The 14073-nt window shown below is 41.9% G+C and overlaps 1 protein-coding gene across 1 annotated transcript; it reads right to left on the bottom strand.

Moving 5' to 3' along the window:
* Positions 1-2899: 2899 nt before the first annotated feature.
* On the bottom strand, positions 2900-13531 carry LOC135785441 (tripartite motif-containing protein 16-like). Its single transcript, XM_065294868.2, has 6 exons — positions 12923-13531; positions 12694-12789; positions 12311-12544; positions 11864-12017; positions 11716-11769; positions 2900-4118 (listed from the first exon to the last, which is right to left on the bottom strand). The coding sequence occupies exons 1-6, from the start codon at positions 13514-13516 to the stop codon at positions 3589-3591; spliced, it is 1662 nt and encodes a 553-aa protein (XP_065150940.1). The 5' UTR covers positions 13517-13531; the 3' UTR covers positions 2900-3588.
* Positions 13532-14073: the final 542 nt, after the last annotated feature.

Here is a 14073-nt window from a genome sequence, read left to right as displayed (position 1 = left end):
TTAAAAGGTATGTTCGACTTCGCGTGGCGCCGCGCAGACTGCCACGTCTGACATCACAGTACCGCGAGAGCGATTTAAGAACTCAATCCGAGCAGCCTGATCTCGAATTGCTCTCGCGGAACTTTGAAGTCATTCGCAGCGCTGCATAATAGAACATATTTGTTGTCTCTGAATACGTACCCAACCGTCGCATATCTCTCATATATGGCAGTTTCGTATGTGTAAAAAAGTTTTTAGCTCTAAACTCTGTTTTTTCTCAAAGTTGATGGCTTTTAAAAGATCATCATTATTATACAGATGTCAATTATTTTCCCTAAAACTTCAATTGTGGTCAGCATGTGGTACATGTCGCTTATCTGCGCTGGTAGGGCAGACTCTGGGTTCTGGCTAGAGGGGATAGAGCTACGGACAAATCTCGCGAGATCCTGAGTTTAGGGTTAGGTTTTAGGGAAGGATAAAGATGAAAAACAGCGATTCTGGCTAAAGAGGAGGATACAGTTACGCCTTAAACCCCGGGAAAGGTTAGGTTTAGGTTTGGGCTATAGGATTAAAATGAAAACAGCGCTCATCCTGCGAGATTTCACGAGATTGTGGCCTTAGTTGTATCCCTTCTAGCCACAACACATACTCTGGGGCAGTCCAATCATTTTCATGGATAAGGTTTTGATTTTAAACAAAAACAAAATTGATATGGTTTTCTGTGGCGGGAAAGAAAAATCTACTGGTCCCTCTGTATAGAGCGAATTTTGTAACAAAACTATACAAACAAATCCAGCATTTTGCAAACAAACTCAATCTGCTTTGTAAAGGGAAAACTCGAATCGCAGACAAACAGAAAACAAATACAAATACAAATGGCGATTTCAGAGAAAGTGCAGAGGGTTTACAAATATGTACTGTGTTTTGCAGCAGAGATTCACAAATTTGACCATGATTTTCTCAACAAATGTCAACGTGACCATGAGTTTTGTACAAATGTGACCATGCAATTCAAACAGTAGATGGCGCTGTTTCAACTTTTTCAGGCATTTTCAACTACACCGCAAATTATTATGCATATGCCATTTTTGTTTATTTTTCCAATACATTCAGTAAGTTTACAAATGTTTCCCCCCTAAGTAATATTACAGTGTGTATGTTATTCTATTTAAATAAAAAAATGTCCAAAGATACTTTAATACTTTGAAAAATATGCATTTATTATGCAGAATGCACTTTAACCAAATTTATAATGATATAATGGATTAAAATTATCCAAAAACAGATATCTGTCAAATGTGCTGCATGGACAGATCATTTAACAAACAAACACAATGTAAAATAAATATTGTATTTTCAAAAGTTACATAATAATATATGAGCATATCTTTGACATGACTTTAACTCTCCCATTCATTAAACTTGTAAGTACAAGTATAGGTTTTGTCTTTATTTCACTTGATGACGCTAGTATTGCATCCCTAAGTTGATGTTTAGAATTATAGTGGACTTAAGGTCAGAGGATGATGGTGGTCACACCTTGATTTCTGTCTTATTTTATGCCCATATGAATGAAAATAGTCAGTGATGCATTTTGCCGCATGGGATGGTGTATTATCCTCCATGAAAGTACATTTATTTCAGAAGACATGATTCCTTTTTATATCCCATAGTGAAAAACATCTTTAAGGAACTCTACAAATCTCATCTAGATGTCATTTAGACCAGTGTTTTCAACCCTGTTCCCCAAGAACCCCCTTCCAGAATGTTTTAGATATCTCCTTAATTAACACACCTGATTTAAATTATTAGCTTGATATGGAGACATTCTGGAAGGAGGCTGATGAGTTGGTTCAGGTGTTTTAAATAAGGAGACATCTAAAACTTTCTGGAAGGGGGTCCTTGAGGACCAGGGTTGAGAAACACTGCTTTAGACCATAGACATTATATACATAGACACCTCATGACGTGCTGAAATGCATCCAGCGACGCCGCCATATTGGATGGGTCTCCTCACTCTACGCTAGCACCAGAGTCAATAGGAGTCAATGCAGAGCGAGCAAATATGCCCGTATTTTGTGCAGCCTGCGGTTGGAATAACAGCCACAGTATTGATATCAGTTGCATGGGATTACCTTTCGCAAACAAGATTGAACAATAATTTTGGTTATTTTACAATACAATTTATAATATAATGTAATCGTAAATAACTTTACTTATGTGTATCGTTCAGCAGGAACTGGTACTCTCTCTCATTGTCTCTTGCTGTTTTATTTTTTAGGTTGGTTGGGGCCCCCCTACTATGACCGCTGGTAGGGGGCCCCAAGTAGCCGCCTACCTATGCCTCTATCACCGTTTCTCAATATGCGTTCTTGTCTGTACTTGTGTTCTTGTGGACTTGTGAAACGTCATCAGTCGCGGCCCAAGTACTGTTCCAATTCAAAGTTCGCATCAAGCCCAAGTTCACATAAAATCCCCGGATGTGTTCTTGATCCGCCCATTTTATCGAGGATGCATCAGAGGAGACTTGTGTGGACTTATGAAAGCGAAGTTTCCCAGAATGCATTTCGCGTCAGGAGTTCGTTCTTCCGAGTCTGAACTTACAAGTTCGAACTACGAAGGACATATGTTAAGACCGCCTCTGACTATACTGGGGTCTTCTTAGGACCCACACAGACCACAGGGTGAGCACTCCCTGCTGATCTCACTAACACCAAAAGAACAATGATGAAATGTTGTTTTTATTGTGGTAGGGAAATCCTATCCGAACTATTAAAAGTTTCTTTACTCTGTGCTTTGACCTTTTAAATACTTTTCTGACATTTATTTTATAACACTTTTAAACCTGATAATATGTGGCAGGAAATATAGGGATGATGGACAAATAATAATAATAGAAAACTTTTATTGATTAGTAGTTTTTTATCTGTTTTATCTGATCTTGTTTGATGCTTAACATGAGGAAAGCAAATTAATTAAGAAATTAATCAATATACAACTAAATGTCAGAAGATGCATACCGGATGAGAGGGCACAAGAGATTTCAAGCATGTTGAGTTGAAATAAATACATAGATTTTTCTCTTTTATGTTTCAAACCATACATTATACAGCATGATGACAGCTATACAACGTGGCACACAATCTGTTTAAAAGCAGATAAACAATCATACAACAAATCAAATACATACTTAAAATATCCATGAAAGAAATCAGTAAAAAATCTAATCAAAACAAACACAAACTATGTTACTTCGTCCACCAAAAAAACGTTGTAAATATTACCTGTTTCACATTCACTGTTGCTTCACTCTTACACCACAACTATTATTAGAGCCATCTAAAAAATACTGTGATATTTTTAACCCATGGTTGAGTTTTATATTTACCAACTCAACCATTGGTTTAAATTAATCTAGAACATTTATTCTAGGTCTAGCATTTTTAGAGTATAACAATGAATTGCATGCAGTGATAAAAGTTGTGTTCAAATGTTTCAATGATATTTTTCATGAGACAATAAAAGACTCCTAGCATCTCAATGTTACTAAATAATCATGAAGGTCAAAGTTGTGATAAAACACTATTATCTGTAAAATCTCTGCAGTTTCTATCTTGTCAGATTGCAGAGTTTCATGGTTGAGTTTGGATCGATCCAAAACCCAGGATAAAGTGGTTGAGTGAATGTGGTGTTGACTCTGTGTATGAGGTTCATTGTATCAGAGACGCTGTAGAAGGACAGAGATCCTGTACTGTAATCCACATACACTCCTAATCTACAGGACCTTGAGACTACAGGGAGTTCAGTGTGTTTGTTATTGTGACTGAAGAAGCACCTGGAGTCACTGCAGTACAATCTCCAGGACTGATCATTACATCCAAACTTACACTCATAACCCGAACCCTTCCTGCTGATGCTCTTATATGACACTGATATACCAACACCACCACTCCACTCAACCTCCCAGTAACAGCGTCCACACAAACTCTCTCTGCACAACACTTTAAAAAGATCACAAAATCTGTCAGGATGATCAGGATACTGCTGGACAGTGTCAGTGTAAGTAGCCACAGTGTTCTTCTCAGACAGCTGGAGATTTTTATGGACTGTGTTTGGATCCAGAGACAGCAGAATGGAATCTGATAAAAAAATAAAATAAACATTTAGCAATAAAATAATAACATTGATGGGACAACATCCTGCTCTTTGTTTAATAATGTTCTGCCAGCCTTTCTGTGGTGTATGTGTAGTGAGTTTATACTGAACTTCATGACAACAATACACAACTACCAGCCAGGAAGAGCAATGAAATAACATCTGCCTTACACCTCTGGGATATCAATGTGCACAATAGGGTGGTCTTTATTTTTTTACTTTTAAAAGTTCATGCTCTCACCCCACCAATATGTTTGAATAAATAAATAAAAAAATCGGGCACATTTTTTTTCAATATTAATTAATATTTAGAGGTTGCTCAAGACCTTTAAAGTTTAAAACATTTGTGTATTATGTGATACTTTGTGCTAGCACGTATAATTGTTTAATAATATATACTTATGGCAGCAATGGACTTATTTGACCATGCTCCATGCAACTAAAACTCCTGTTTTAGTTGTGATATGTCTTTCAAAGCAAGAAAGCTTCAATGGAAATGAAGCACAATAGACAATATACACTGAGACAATGGCTGAATCAACACGAAGCAAGTCCGATACGGTTACTTGGATCAGAAGAGACTGAAATAACTGAAACAAAGTTACCCTTCAAGAAGCAAGTTTTATGTGTGTTGTAGGCAGGGCTTGCGCCATGGGTGCTCACTGGCACTATCCCGCCCTCTCAGATCACCATTAATGTTGAATGGTATTTTAATGATAAAATGCGCTATTTAAAAATCACATTTGCCTTGTGTATTGTCCTCTTAAAGTGAATTGTATAGTCTAATTATTTAACAAAACAAAAAAACAAGTGTGCATGTATTCTACCGTGACACACACCCACTCCATGTGTATAGGCTTGTTTGACTTCATGCGGGTCCGCTAGAACTGTCAGGCGAAGACTTCAAAATGCCGCAAGAGCGAGACAAAATTACACTTAGTATGATTTCTCGAATCGTTCTCGCGGTACTTTGACGTCATCCGGTTGTTGGTTATTGCAGCGGCGCATGAAGTTGAACAAGCCTTTTGTGTTTACGGTTTGACGCACGCCGACAATGAGCCCGCGTTCTGAGCCTCAGCGTGAAATCAAGATGTTGAAGTGGGAAAGTATATAAAAAGTTACAGACAGGAGTGGGAGAGTGACCTGGGCCTGCCCTGTAGCAATGGATATATGGAAAATAGCACTGCAAGTTCTGCAAACCGGACTCCGGATTGTCACACATCAATGTTGCGTTTGGACCGTTTTTGGCCTGAAAACCATCAACTCAACACTGTCCCCCACCATTACGTAAAATTTCTTGAACTAACAGTTACTGAAAGCAAACACGAAGTATGAACATTTCATAATTTCAAGGTTTTATATTGCATTAACTCATTTCACCATGGTCATTCGAAAATGGATTAAAAAGAAACGCTTAGGTTACTTACGTAACCCCGGTTCCCTGAAATAACGGGAACGAAGCATTGCGTCAGTTAGCTGACGCTATGGGGGAAACTCCTGTTTACTCCGTGACTGAAGCCTATTGGTTAACGTCTGTACAAAGTACAGACCAATGACGTTTGAACCCGCGCGCGGGAAGCGCACGTCCTTATATAAGCGCGGTTCAATCGTCAGGAGCTCATTATTATTCGACTGAAGCGCGTAGCCGAATAACACTCGCTGCGTAGACGTTTGTAGCACGGCAAGAGACGCAATGCTTCGTTCCCGTTATTTCAGGGAACCGGGGTTACGTAAGTAACCTAAGCGTTCCCTTTCAATACGGTTCACTTCGCATTGCGTCAGTTAGCTGACGCTATGGGGGAACGTAATCCCATCACGCCGTGCATACACAACGTACTGAAGTGCCTTACCGGAGAGACACTGCGTGTGGCCCTATACCCGGCATATTCACAGCTTTAAAGCAAATGTGTAAGCACCATATAAATTGTTGACGCGCACACGGTGGGGTTTTAAACGCACCGGGGGCACATAACATAGCACAAGACGGCGAGGTACCGAGCGCGCCGCGGCTGTGCGAGATAAGTAAATTCAGAGTCACGTTGGTGAGCTCGCTGAGCGCACCGTAGTGTACACATATAACGCATGAGCGTGCATGATTGAGCCGAGAGAACCTGAGCTCGTAGGGCAGGGACGTCTAAGCTGTACAATCTGACAACGTAGACGGCGAAGACCAGCCGGCCGCGTAGCAGATATCAAATATAGATATAGATACCCCTGTAGACCAAGTTCATGAAGAAGCCAAACTCACACAGAGTGGGCTCTATATAGGACATAGAGGGGCGTGAGCCAGTGTGATGGTTTCAACGATCCATCTAAATAACCACTGTTAGCAACAGCCATACGTAGTGAGTGATCTGCGAAGCTCACGAACGGCCGATCTGACTATAATATGCGGCAGAACGGTTCGTAGCGTGGGATTATACAGATACCACAATAGTGTGAACCCAGGTGCACCCTCGAGCGCATCGGGATGCATATAGGTAGTATTATAGTGCACAGATCAGTGAGCTTTCCAAGCGCGCCGTAAATGTGTATTGACTATAAATTGCACGGGCACAGGTGAACACTTGAATACATCGTGAATGCATATAGATGAATCAGAGTGTTATAATGCACAGGCCGGCAAGATTCTCGAGCGCGCCGTCATGTGTTCTGATAATAAATTGTGCGCACACGGGTGAACTCTTCAGTGCACCGTGAATGCGTATAGATAAATCAGTGCACAGAACGCGCCGTGAATGTGTATAGATATGATTGATGAACGTAACGGTGGGCACCCAACGCACCGTGAACGTACACAGATGAACAACAATGTATGTGTCACAAAGCATAACACAGCTGTGTATACAGGTGAGCTTTTCCAAGCGCATCTTATTGTATACCAAAATGTTATAGCGTGTACATGTGAGCTTCTCTAAGCGCACGGTGGACGCATATAATTAAAAACCATATCGTGCATACAGGTGAGCTAATGGGCGCACCTTTAATGCAACAAACCTCAGTAGTGCGCGAAGCAGGGATGTCAAAGCCTCTGTAGTGAGGAGAAAAGTGTTCCACCCACGATTCGCGGGGGTTATAGACTTTCAATGTCACTAGACAGAATGGGTCAGACTTTGCATAAGGACGCCTCGTGAAAGGGGTCCTAGCAGCTTGTGTCAATGTGTCATAAGGCACGTAATGTAGGTCGTGTCCCACGGATGCCATCTCCGCACGCCCATCGTAATGGGTTAATATTTGAATCTTGGTGGTTTAAGCATGAGATGCGTATCACTCTGATTGAACATAGCTTATAAAGCGATGCAATGAGTTTATAAAGGAGATGACTCGTCAGCTTGTTTAGGGGGCGAGATCTCAGTCTGGTTCGGTAAATAATGAAACCACCGTAGTTTGCCCGACCGCATTATCACAATAACATGGTCGAGAGTGCTGCAGTGCTAAATCATCCCCTTAATGTACCGTATTCACAGTACAAGGTGATTTATATGAGACAAATGGCGTTCCACGCGCCGAAGGCTGATTCCCGTCGTAAAGCGTGTTCAACCCACAGCAGATGCTGGGCTAGCTCGTAATGACAGCACTTCATGCAGCCGTGTGTAACTTAAGCAAGCTTCCCGGCCGTCAGCTCGGGGCGGGACCTTTGCTTAGTCAAACTGAAGTGGACTTATGAACAGAATGCCACGATATTCAGCTTTCTGAGGCTCGTTAGAGGGGTACGTGCGCCCGTCTTAAACGAGATGCCGCGCGCGTCTGACTGTGCGCGCGCTTTGAGCTTTGAAACTTATTGTGGTGGGTAGCAAGCTCACTTGAGGTTGATATTACCCTTAATATCTCCGAGTATTGGAGCGGAGGTGTGAGCGTCTTCGGATCCGCTAATATAAATCAGCTATATGGCCGAAAAACGTCATAAACCGCTTGGCTGTAAGCCTTTGAGTGGCCGTCCGGAGAGGGCGCGATTCAAACGCTTGGAGCCATGCAAAAGTCTGAGGCTGTCCTTTCTCTAGGAAGAGAAAATAACAGCCGTAAGACCATGCTCGTTTGCGCCATCAGCATCGTAGCGGAGAAACTGAGGTGGGCTGCGAGCGAATTTGGCAGAAAGGTGTTAGAGACACCGTACAGTCGTGGGGTGTCAATACACAGTATATGGCCAAACCGGGGTTTTTTTCGGCAAGCGTCGATAGAATTATGGACAGCGGGCCGTGTCTGCGTATTACTGATTGCTTGTCAGTAAGGCGATAAAGTGTTTAGAGACACCGTACAACCGTGGGTGTCAATACACAGTATAGTAAGCACGGAAATTACTCTTTTTAGAGGAATTAAATACCGTGCGCCACTATAGTGAGGTTGCATAGCCGACAGTATTACACAGTATGTTTGGATAAACAGCACACAGAAAACATTTCAGGGCAGTCCAGCCGAGGCGCGACATAACCCCTTTTTTCCCAGACAGTTTCGTTCTCTGTTGATGCAGCTGTGCTGCGGAGACCAGAGCTCAGCCGTTCAGGTGCACAAGCCTCAGTAGTGACGGTGACCGAACGGCTCACGGAGCAGAGCAGTATGTCTAGGTGGTTTAATGTCAGACTGAACCCATCGCAGAGAGGAAGTCTGCCGTGAGGCCCGCGGTTTTGCCGTTTATTAAAAGGGCAGAAAAACCGGGTATATAAGAATGTACCAATATTCAGCGCACTGATATAGGACGGGACTGAATAAAGGGAGGTATTCAGGCCTCAGTATATTATAAACAAATTCGTTCTGCCTCTGATTCCGTCTAAACCAGAGAGAAATTACCAGGCAGACGAAGAGTGAGCTATCTAAAGTGAGATAGGCTCAGGCCAGTAAAGCTCTATAATAAGTGTTTTAGCGCTCCAATAGAGGCGTGTCCGCCTTATCGAGCAGACGAATGAGATCGTGCCGCTCCAGGAGGGGAGGGGCATGAAGCTCTCTTATAATGAGTGTTCTTGGTGCTCCAATAGCGGCGAATCGGCCCTATCGAGCAGACGAATGAGATCGCGCCGCTCCAGGAGGGGAGGGGCATGAAGCTCTGTAATCGTTGAACACTGGACAGCTGCATTTAGAGGCAGCGAGCCGTAATACCGCGTGCTAGCTAAGCCGTTAAGAGACCTCACCACTGTGGGGAAAGGAGCGAGGGACTCCGCGAGCGTGGAGCACGAGTGGCTGTGCTTTGACAGAGACAGGGGCAGACCGCCCGTGTTTGCTTGTCGTATGCATCTATCCAGGTCTACGGTTCCCCGCTTGTTCATCTCAACAAGAGAGGAACGGCAGAGGGGAGCAGCAACACAGACAGAACAGCCATGCGTCGTGACGGTATCACCCGATGCACTCGGGGGATTAATATATGTGCCAGAGATCTCGCCACTGAATGTGAGAGGAGCGAAGGGACTCTGTAAGCATGAACGGTTGCGGTGTGACAGAACACAGGGGGGGTTAGTCCGTGTGTGCTTGTCTATGCATCCATCTAGTCTCATGGCTCGCCGTGTGTTCATCCCGGCGAGAGAGGAACAGCAGGGGGAGCACGAAACATGGATAAGACAACCAAAGCATAAGCGCGGTCCCGGCGTGGGAGGTGCCAGACCGGTAACGCGCTCGGAGGAAATTCATAGCAGAGAGGCTCACCGAGCCGCTGTGCTGGACGCTATTACAACAGCGCCTGCTCTTTTAGCTTATAGCTTTATATTAAAAATATTGATCTTACCGGGCGGCCGCAGGGGAGACCTCGTCAGGCGTGTGTCCGCTGCACAGGGCTACCACGGCAAGCGAAGGCTATCTTCGGTTCTCGGCCGGAAAGCGGCAGGGGAAGACGCTAGACCTGGACTCTGCTATCTTCGGTTCTCAGCCGGAAAACGGCAGGGGAAGACGCTAGGCCTGGACTCCGCTGCAGGGCTTTTGTCAACGGCGAGGTAAGGCTTCTTCTTTTTCTTCGGAGCAGCGAGAGGTTCGCGCTGAAGGAGAAAATAATGAGCTCCTGACGATTGAACTGCGCTCATATAAGGACGTGCGCTTCCCGCGCGCGGGTTCAAACGTCATTGGTCTGTACTTTGTACAGACGTTAACCAATAGGCTTCAGTCATGGAGTAAACAGGAGTTTCCCCCATAGCGTCAGCTAACTGACGCAATGCGAAGTGAACCGTATTGAAAGGGAACTACAGCAACTGCCACTACCTCTGAACTTCAAACGAGCAGTGTTGTGCTAATATGTAACGTTAGGTATGCGGTTTTTTGTTGTTGTTGTATTGTTCAGAGCTCTGTACGTTGCTCACTATAGCTGCAGTTTTTGTGGTTGTATTACAGAGATGTTTGTTAGTCTCACCCCATTTCGTCAATATTTGACGACACTTGACCATTCGTCATATGTTGACGTGAAGGGTATACCTTTCGCGTCATTTTTTGACGAACTGGGGACTTCAATACTATTACGTCCGTTGCATTCTCTTTCCTATTTTATTACCATTTGCGGGTCGGTTTAGGGTTAGATTTACATAATGACATCCCTACCCAAACCTAACTCTAACCCCAACGCCAGGTGACAACTGTTTCTAACCCCAACGCCAGGTGACAACTGTTTAATTTCGCGTACACTGTTTAATTTCGCGTACACTGTTTAATTTTGCGTAATCTAACCCTAAACCGACGCGCAAATGGTAATAAAATAGGAAAGAGAATGCAACGGACGTAATAGTATTGAAGTCCCCAGTTCGTCAAAAAATGACGCGAAAGGTATACCCTTCACGTCAACATATGACGAATGGTCAAGTGTCGTCAAATATTGACGAAATGGGGTGAGACTGTGTTACAACAACACATTAAAACTTAATGTACCAAACCTATGTATTTTCTAGCTGGGGGATTCATGTGATCGCCCCCTCTGGTATTTTAGACGCCCCCTCATCAGCGCTCGGCTGGCACCGGCACTGGTTGTGCATTTTTAAATGGTACAGTTTTGGCAAAAATATGTGATTTTGGAAATATTCAAAGGCTTTGAGCAACCTCTAGATGTTGTAGGAACAATTCAAAATTTTGCACAGTGTGTTTTTATTGATATCCTAACACATTTAGGGGGTGAGAGTTGAACATTAATTTTTTTTTTGACCCATTATAAGGACCACCCTAGTGCACAATCGACTCGCCTTTTTCTGTAATATGCAATCAGGTACAATGTGTATACTTTATAGTCCTGTATGGTCATGTTTGGACACAAAGACTAAATATGGGTGTAGTAATTTGTTAGAACTCTGTAGTGGTTGACTGGAAACTAAAGGAGAGCATGTTATTGATCATCACCCCTTCGAGAACAGACACCAATTTGTCCCTGGGTTTTGTTTACTATGTTTTTCCCTTACCATGATAACCCATTGATGTAAAACAAAAAGAAAAAGAGATGAAAAAAGATGTTTTTAACTCAGCTCTACTGTATGTCACTGTTTTCTTCTTATTATAAAGTAACTACACAGCTTTTACACTGTATAGTTATTTCATTTGGTCATAATATTCCTTTGATACTTTTTTAAGTTGTTCAAAATTAAGATGTAGTGGATGTGTGTGTGTTTGATAATTTTACTAACTTACATTGTAGGAAATCTCTAGTTCTGGGTTCTTTGTAAATAATTTCAGTGGATTTTACTGTAGAAATAAACAGACACAGTTAGAGTCATTTCTATGTGAAAACACAACATACATTAGGACTCACTGCTCAGATGCATGTCTGTTACTTTACCTCTGTCAGATATATGTTTAATCTCATCTTTACACAAATCCTCCAGTTTATCTCTGAGTTTAGAAACAGATTTTCCCAAATCATCAAAAGTAAAACTGAGAGTAATGCTGGAAACATCTGAAGATCCAGAAGTCACAGAGAAAGACTTGAAACTCTACAGGACAAAAACAAATAAAATAATACAATAGTTATGTTTACTAGCTTGTTATTTACAAAATTAACAATAGTTGTCATTCTTATTATCTTGTTTTTATCATTGTCTCTAAAGATCGAATCTTTGCTTTTTACAATTACTATGTGATAAACACAATCTCCAAAAAATGCTAAATGCTTTTGTTCTTATAGTGTCTTAAATTATGACTTTTAGGTTAAAATATCTCTAACCATAAGCTTATTAAAGATCAAGTATTGTAAAATGATCATTGTCCTGTTTTTCAGATCTGTTACCTGCAGGAAATGAATGTCATCATCTGTTTGTAAAAACTGCTTCAGTTCAGCGTCTCTCCTCTTCAGATCATCAATCTCCTCCTCCAGACGCTTCATGACTCCTTCAGCTCGACTCACTGCAGTCTTTTCCTGATCTCTGATCAGTTGTGTCACCTCAGATCGTCTTCTCTCAATGGATCGGATCAGTTCAGTAAAGATCCTCTCACTGTCCTCCACTGCTGTCTGTGCAGAGCGCTGTTAGGACAAACATTACAATCAGATCTTACTGCTGTCTCACACAGCCTGAGACTCACAGTGAACTTCAGTCAGACTAAAACTCATCAAACACTTCATTCATCACTGGCTCTGAAACTTCTCATCCAGCAGATGTTTTTAAAACTCACCTTATGAGAGTCCACAGTCTGTCTCAGCTCCTGAAGCTTCTTCTCTCTCTCCTTGATTCTCTGCTTTAAATTTCTTTGTGTCTCCATCAAAAGTGTCTGTGGAAAAGATCAAATCACTATGAACAGCAATATTACATAAACATGAATGTAACAAAATCATTACAAAAATGAATTCAATATCAAACAATCACTGTCAGTTTAATTTAATTTAATCTGTGTGAGTTCACACCTGTTTCTCTGTCCTCTCTGCCACAGCTGTCACAGTATCGTGATTTTTGTGAACATCCATCATACACAGATAACAAATGCATTGTTGGTCAGTACGGCAGTAGATTTCTAGTTGTTTGTTGTGTTTTTTGCAGATCATTTCTTGTAGTCGTCCAGTGACATCGATCACTTTGTGGTTTTTACCTTTAAAGAAATTCTCATGCTGGTTGAGGTGATTTTGACAGTAAGAGTTCAGACACACTAGACAGGACTTGACTGCTTTTAGTTTTCTCTCAGTACAGATGTCACACTCAACATCTCCAGGTCCAGCGTAACAATGAGCAGAGTCAGGAGCAGATTGAAGTTTTGTCTTCTTCAGTTTCTCCAGCATTTCAGCAATCACCACATTCTTACCTAAAACAGGTCTTGGTGTGAAGGTTTGTCTGCACTGAGGGCAGCTGTAGATTCGCTTCTGATCATCCTGATCCCAGCAGTCTGTAATACAGTCCATACAAAAACTGTGTCCACAGGGAACGGTCACTGGATTCTTCAGTAGATCCAGACAGATTGAGCAAGTAAACTGATCCTGAGCCCATAAAATACTGGCTTCTGCCATTTCTTTGCATGTAAATATAGAAACGCACCAAGGTCTAAACAGCGCTTAAGTTTCAGTTTCACTTAGTTGAAGAGTTGCTTCCTGGTTTTGATTTTGAGAGACGTGTGCAAAACTATGGAAGGCCATTTGTACAAATATTTCATCTACAGATGACAAAACATATTGGTTGCAAGCGCACATCTAAAAATGATGTCATTATATAATTATCACTCTGTTCTTAACAAAAGCTATTGTATGACTTAACTATGCCTTTCTGTAATAAACAATGGTAGTGAAGTCAGTTGGGCTGCTTAACACCCAGGGGTCGACTGTGGCATAGGCACCACAAACTCTTCTTAAGAGACTTAAAATACTCTGGTGAATTTGGTCATACAAATAAGACAAACACCTCATTAAATCTGTGGAAGGTCTTTTATTTTTGTATACTCATAATAACAACTAAACGTTGTGCTTTTTCAAAATAAAGAAAATATACAGGGTGCACTTTTAGTCGTCTCTGCGGAAATCTTTCTGAAAAGCGTCACTCAAACTAACACTTATTGTTGAAATGTGATACG

This window comes from Paramisgurnus dabryanus, chromosome 22 (genome assembly GCF_030506205.2).
Source record: "Paramisgurnus dabryanus chromosome 22, PD_genome_1.1, whole genome shotgun sequence".
Taxonomy (NCBI): domain Eukaryota; kingdom Metazoa; phylum Chordata; class Actinopteri; order Cypriniformes; family Cobitidae; genus Paramisgurnus; species Paramisgurnus dabryanus.
This window is presented reverse-complemented; position numbering and strand designations above follow the sequence as displayed.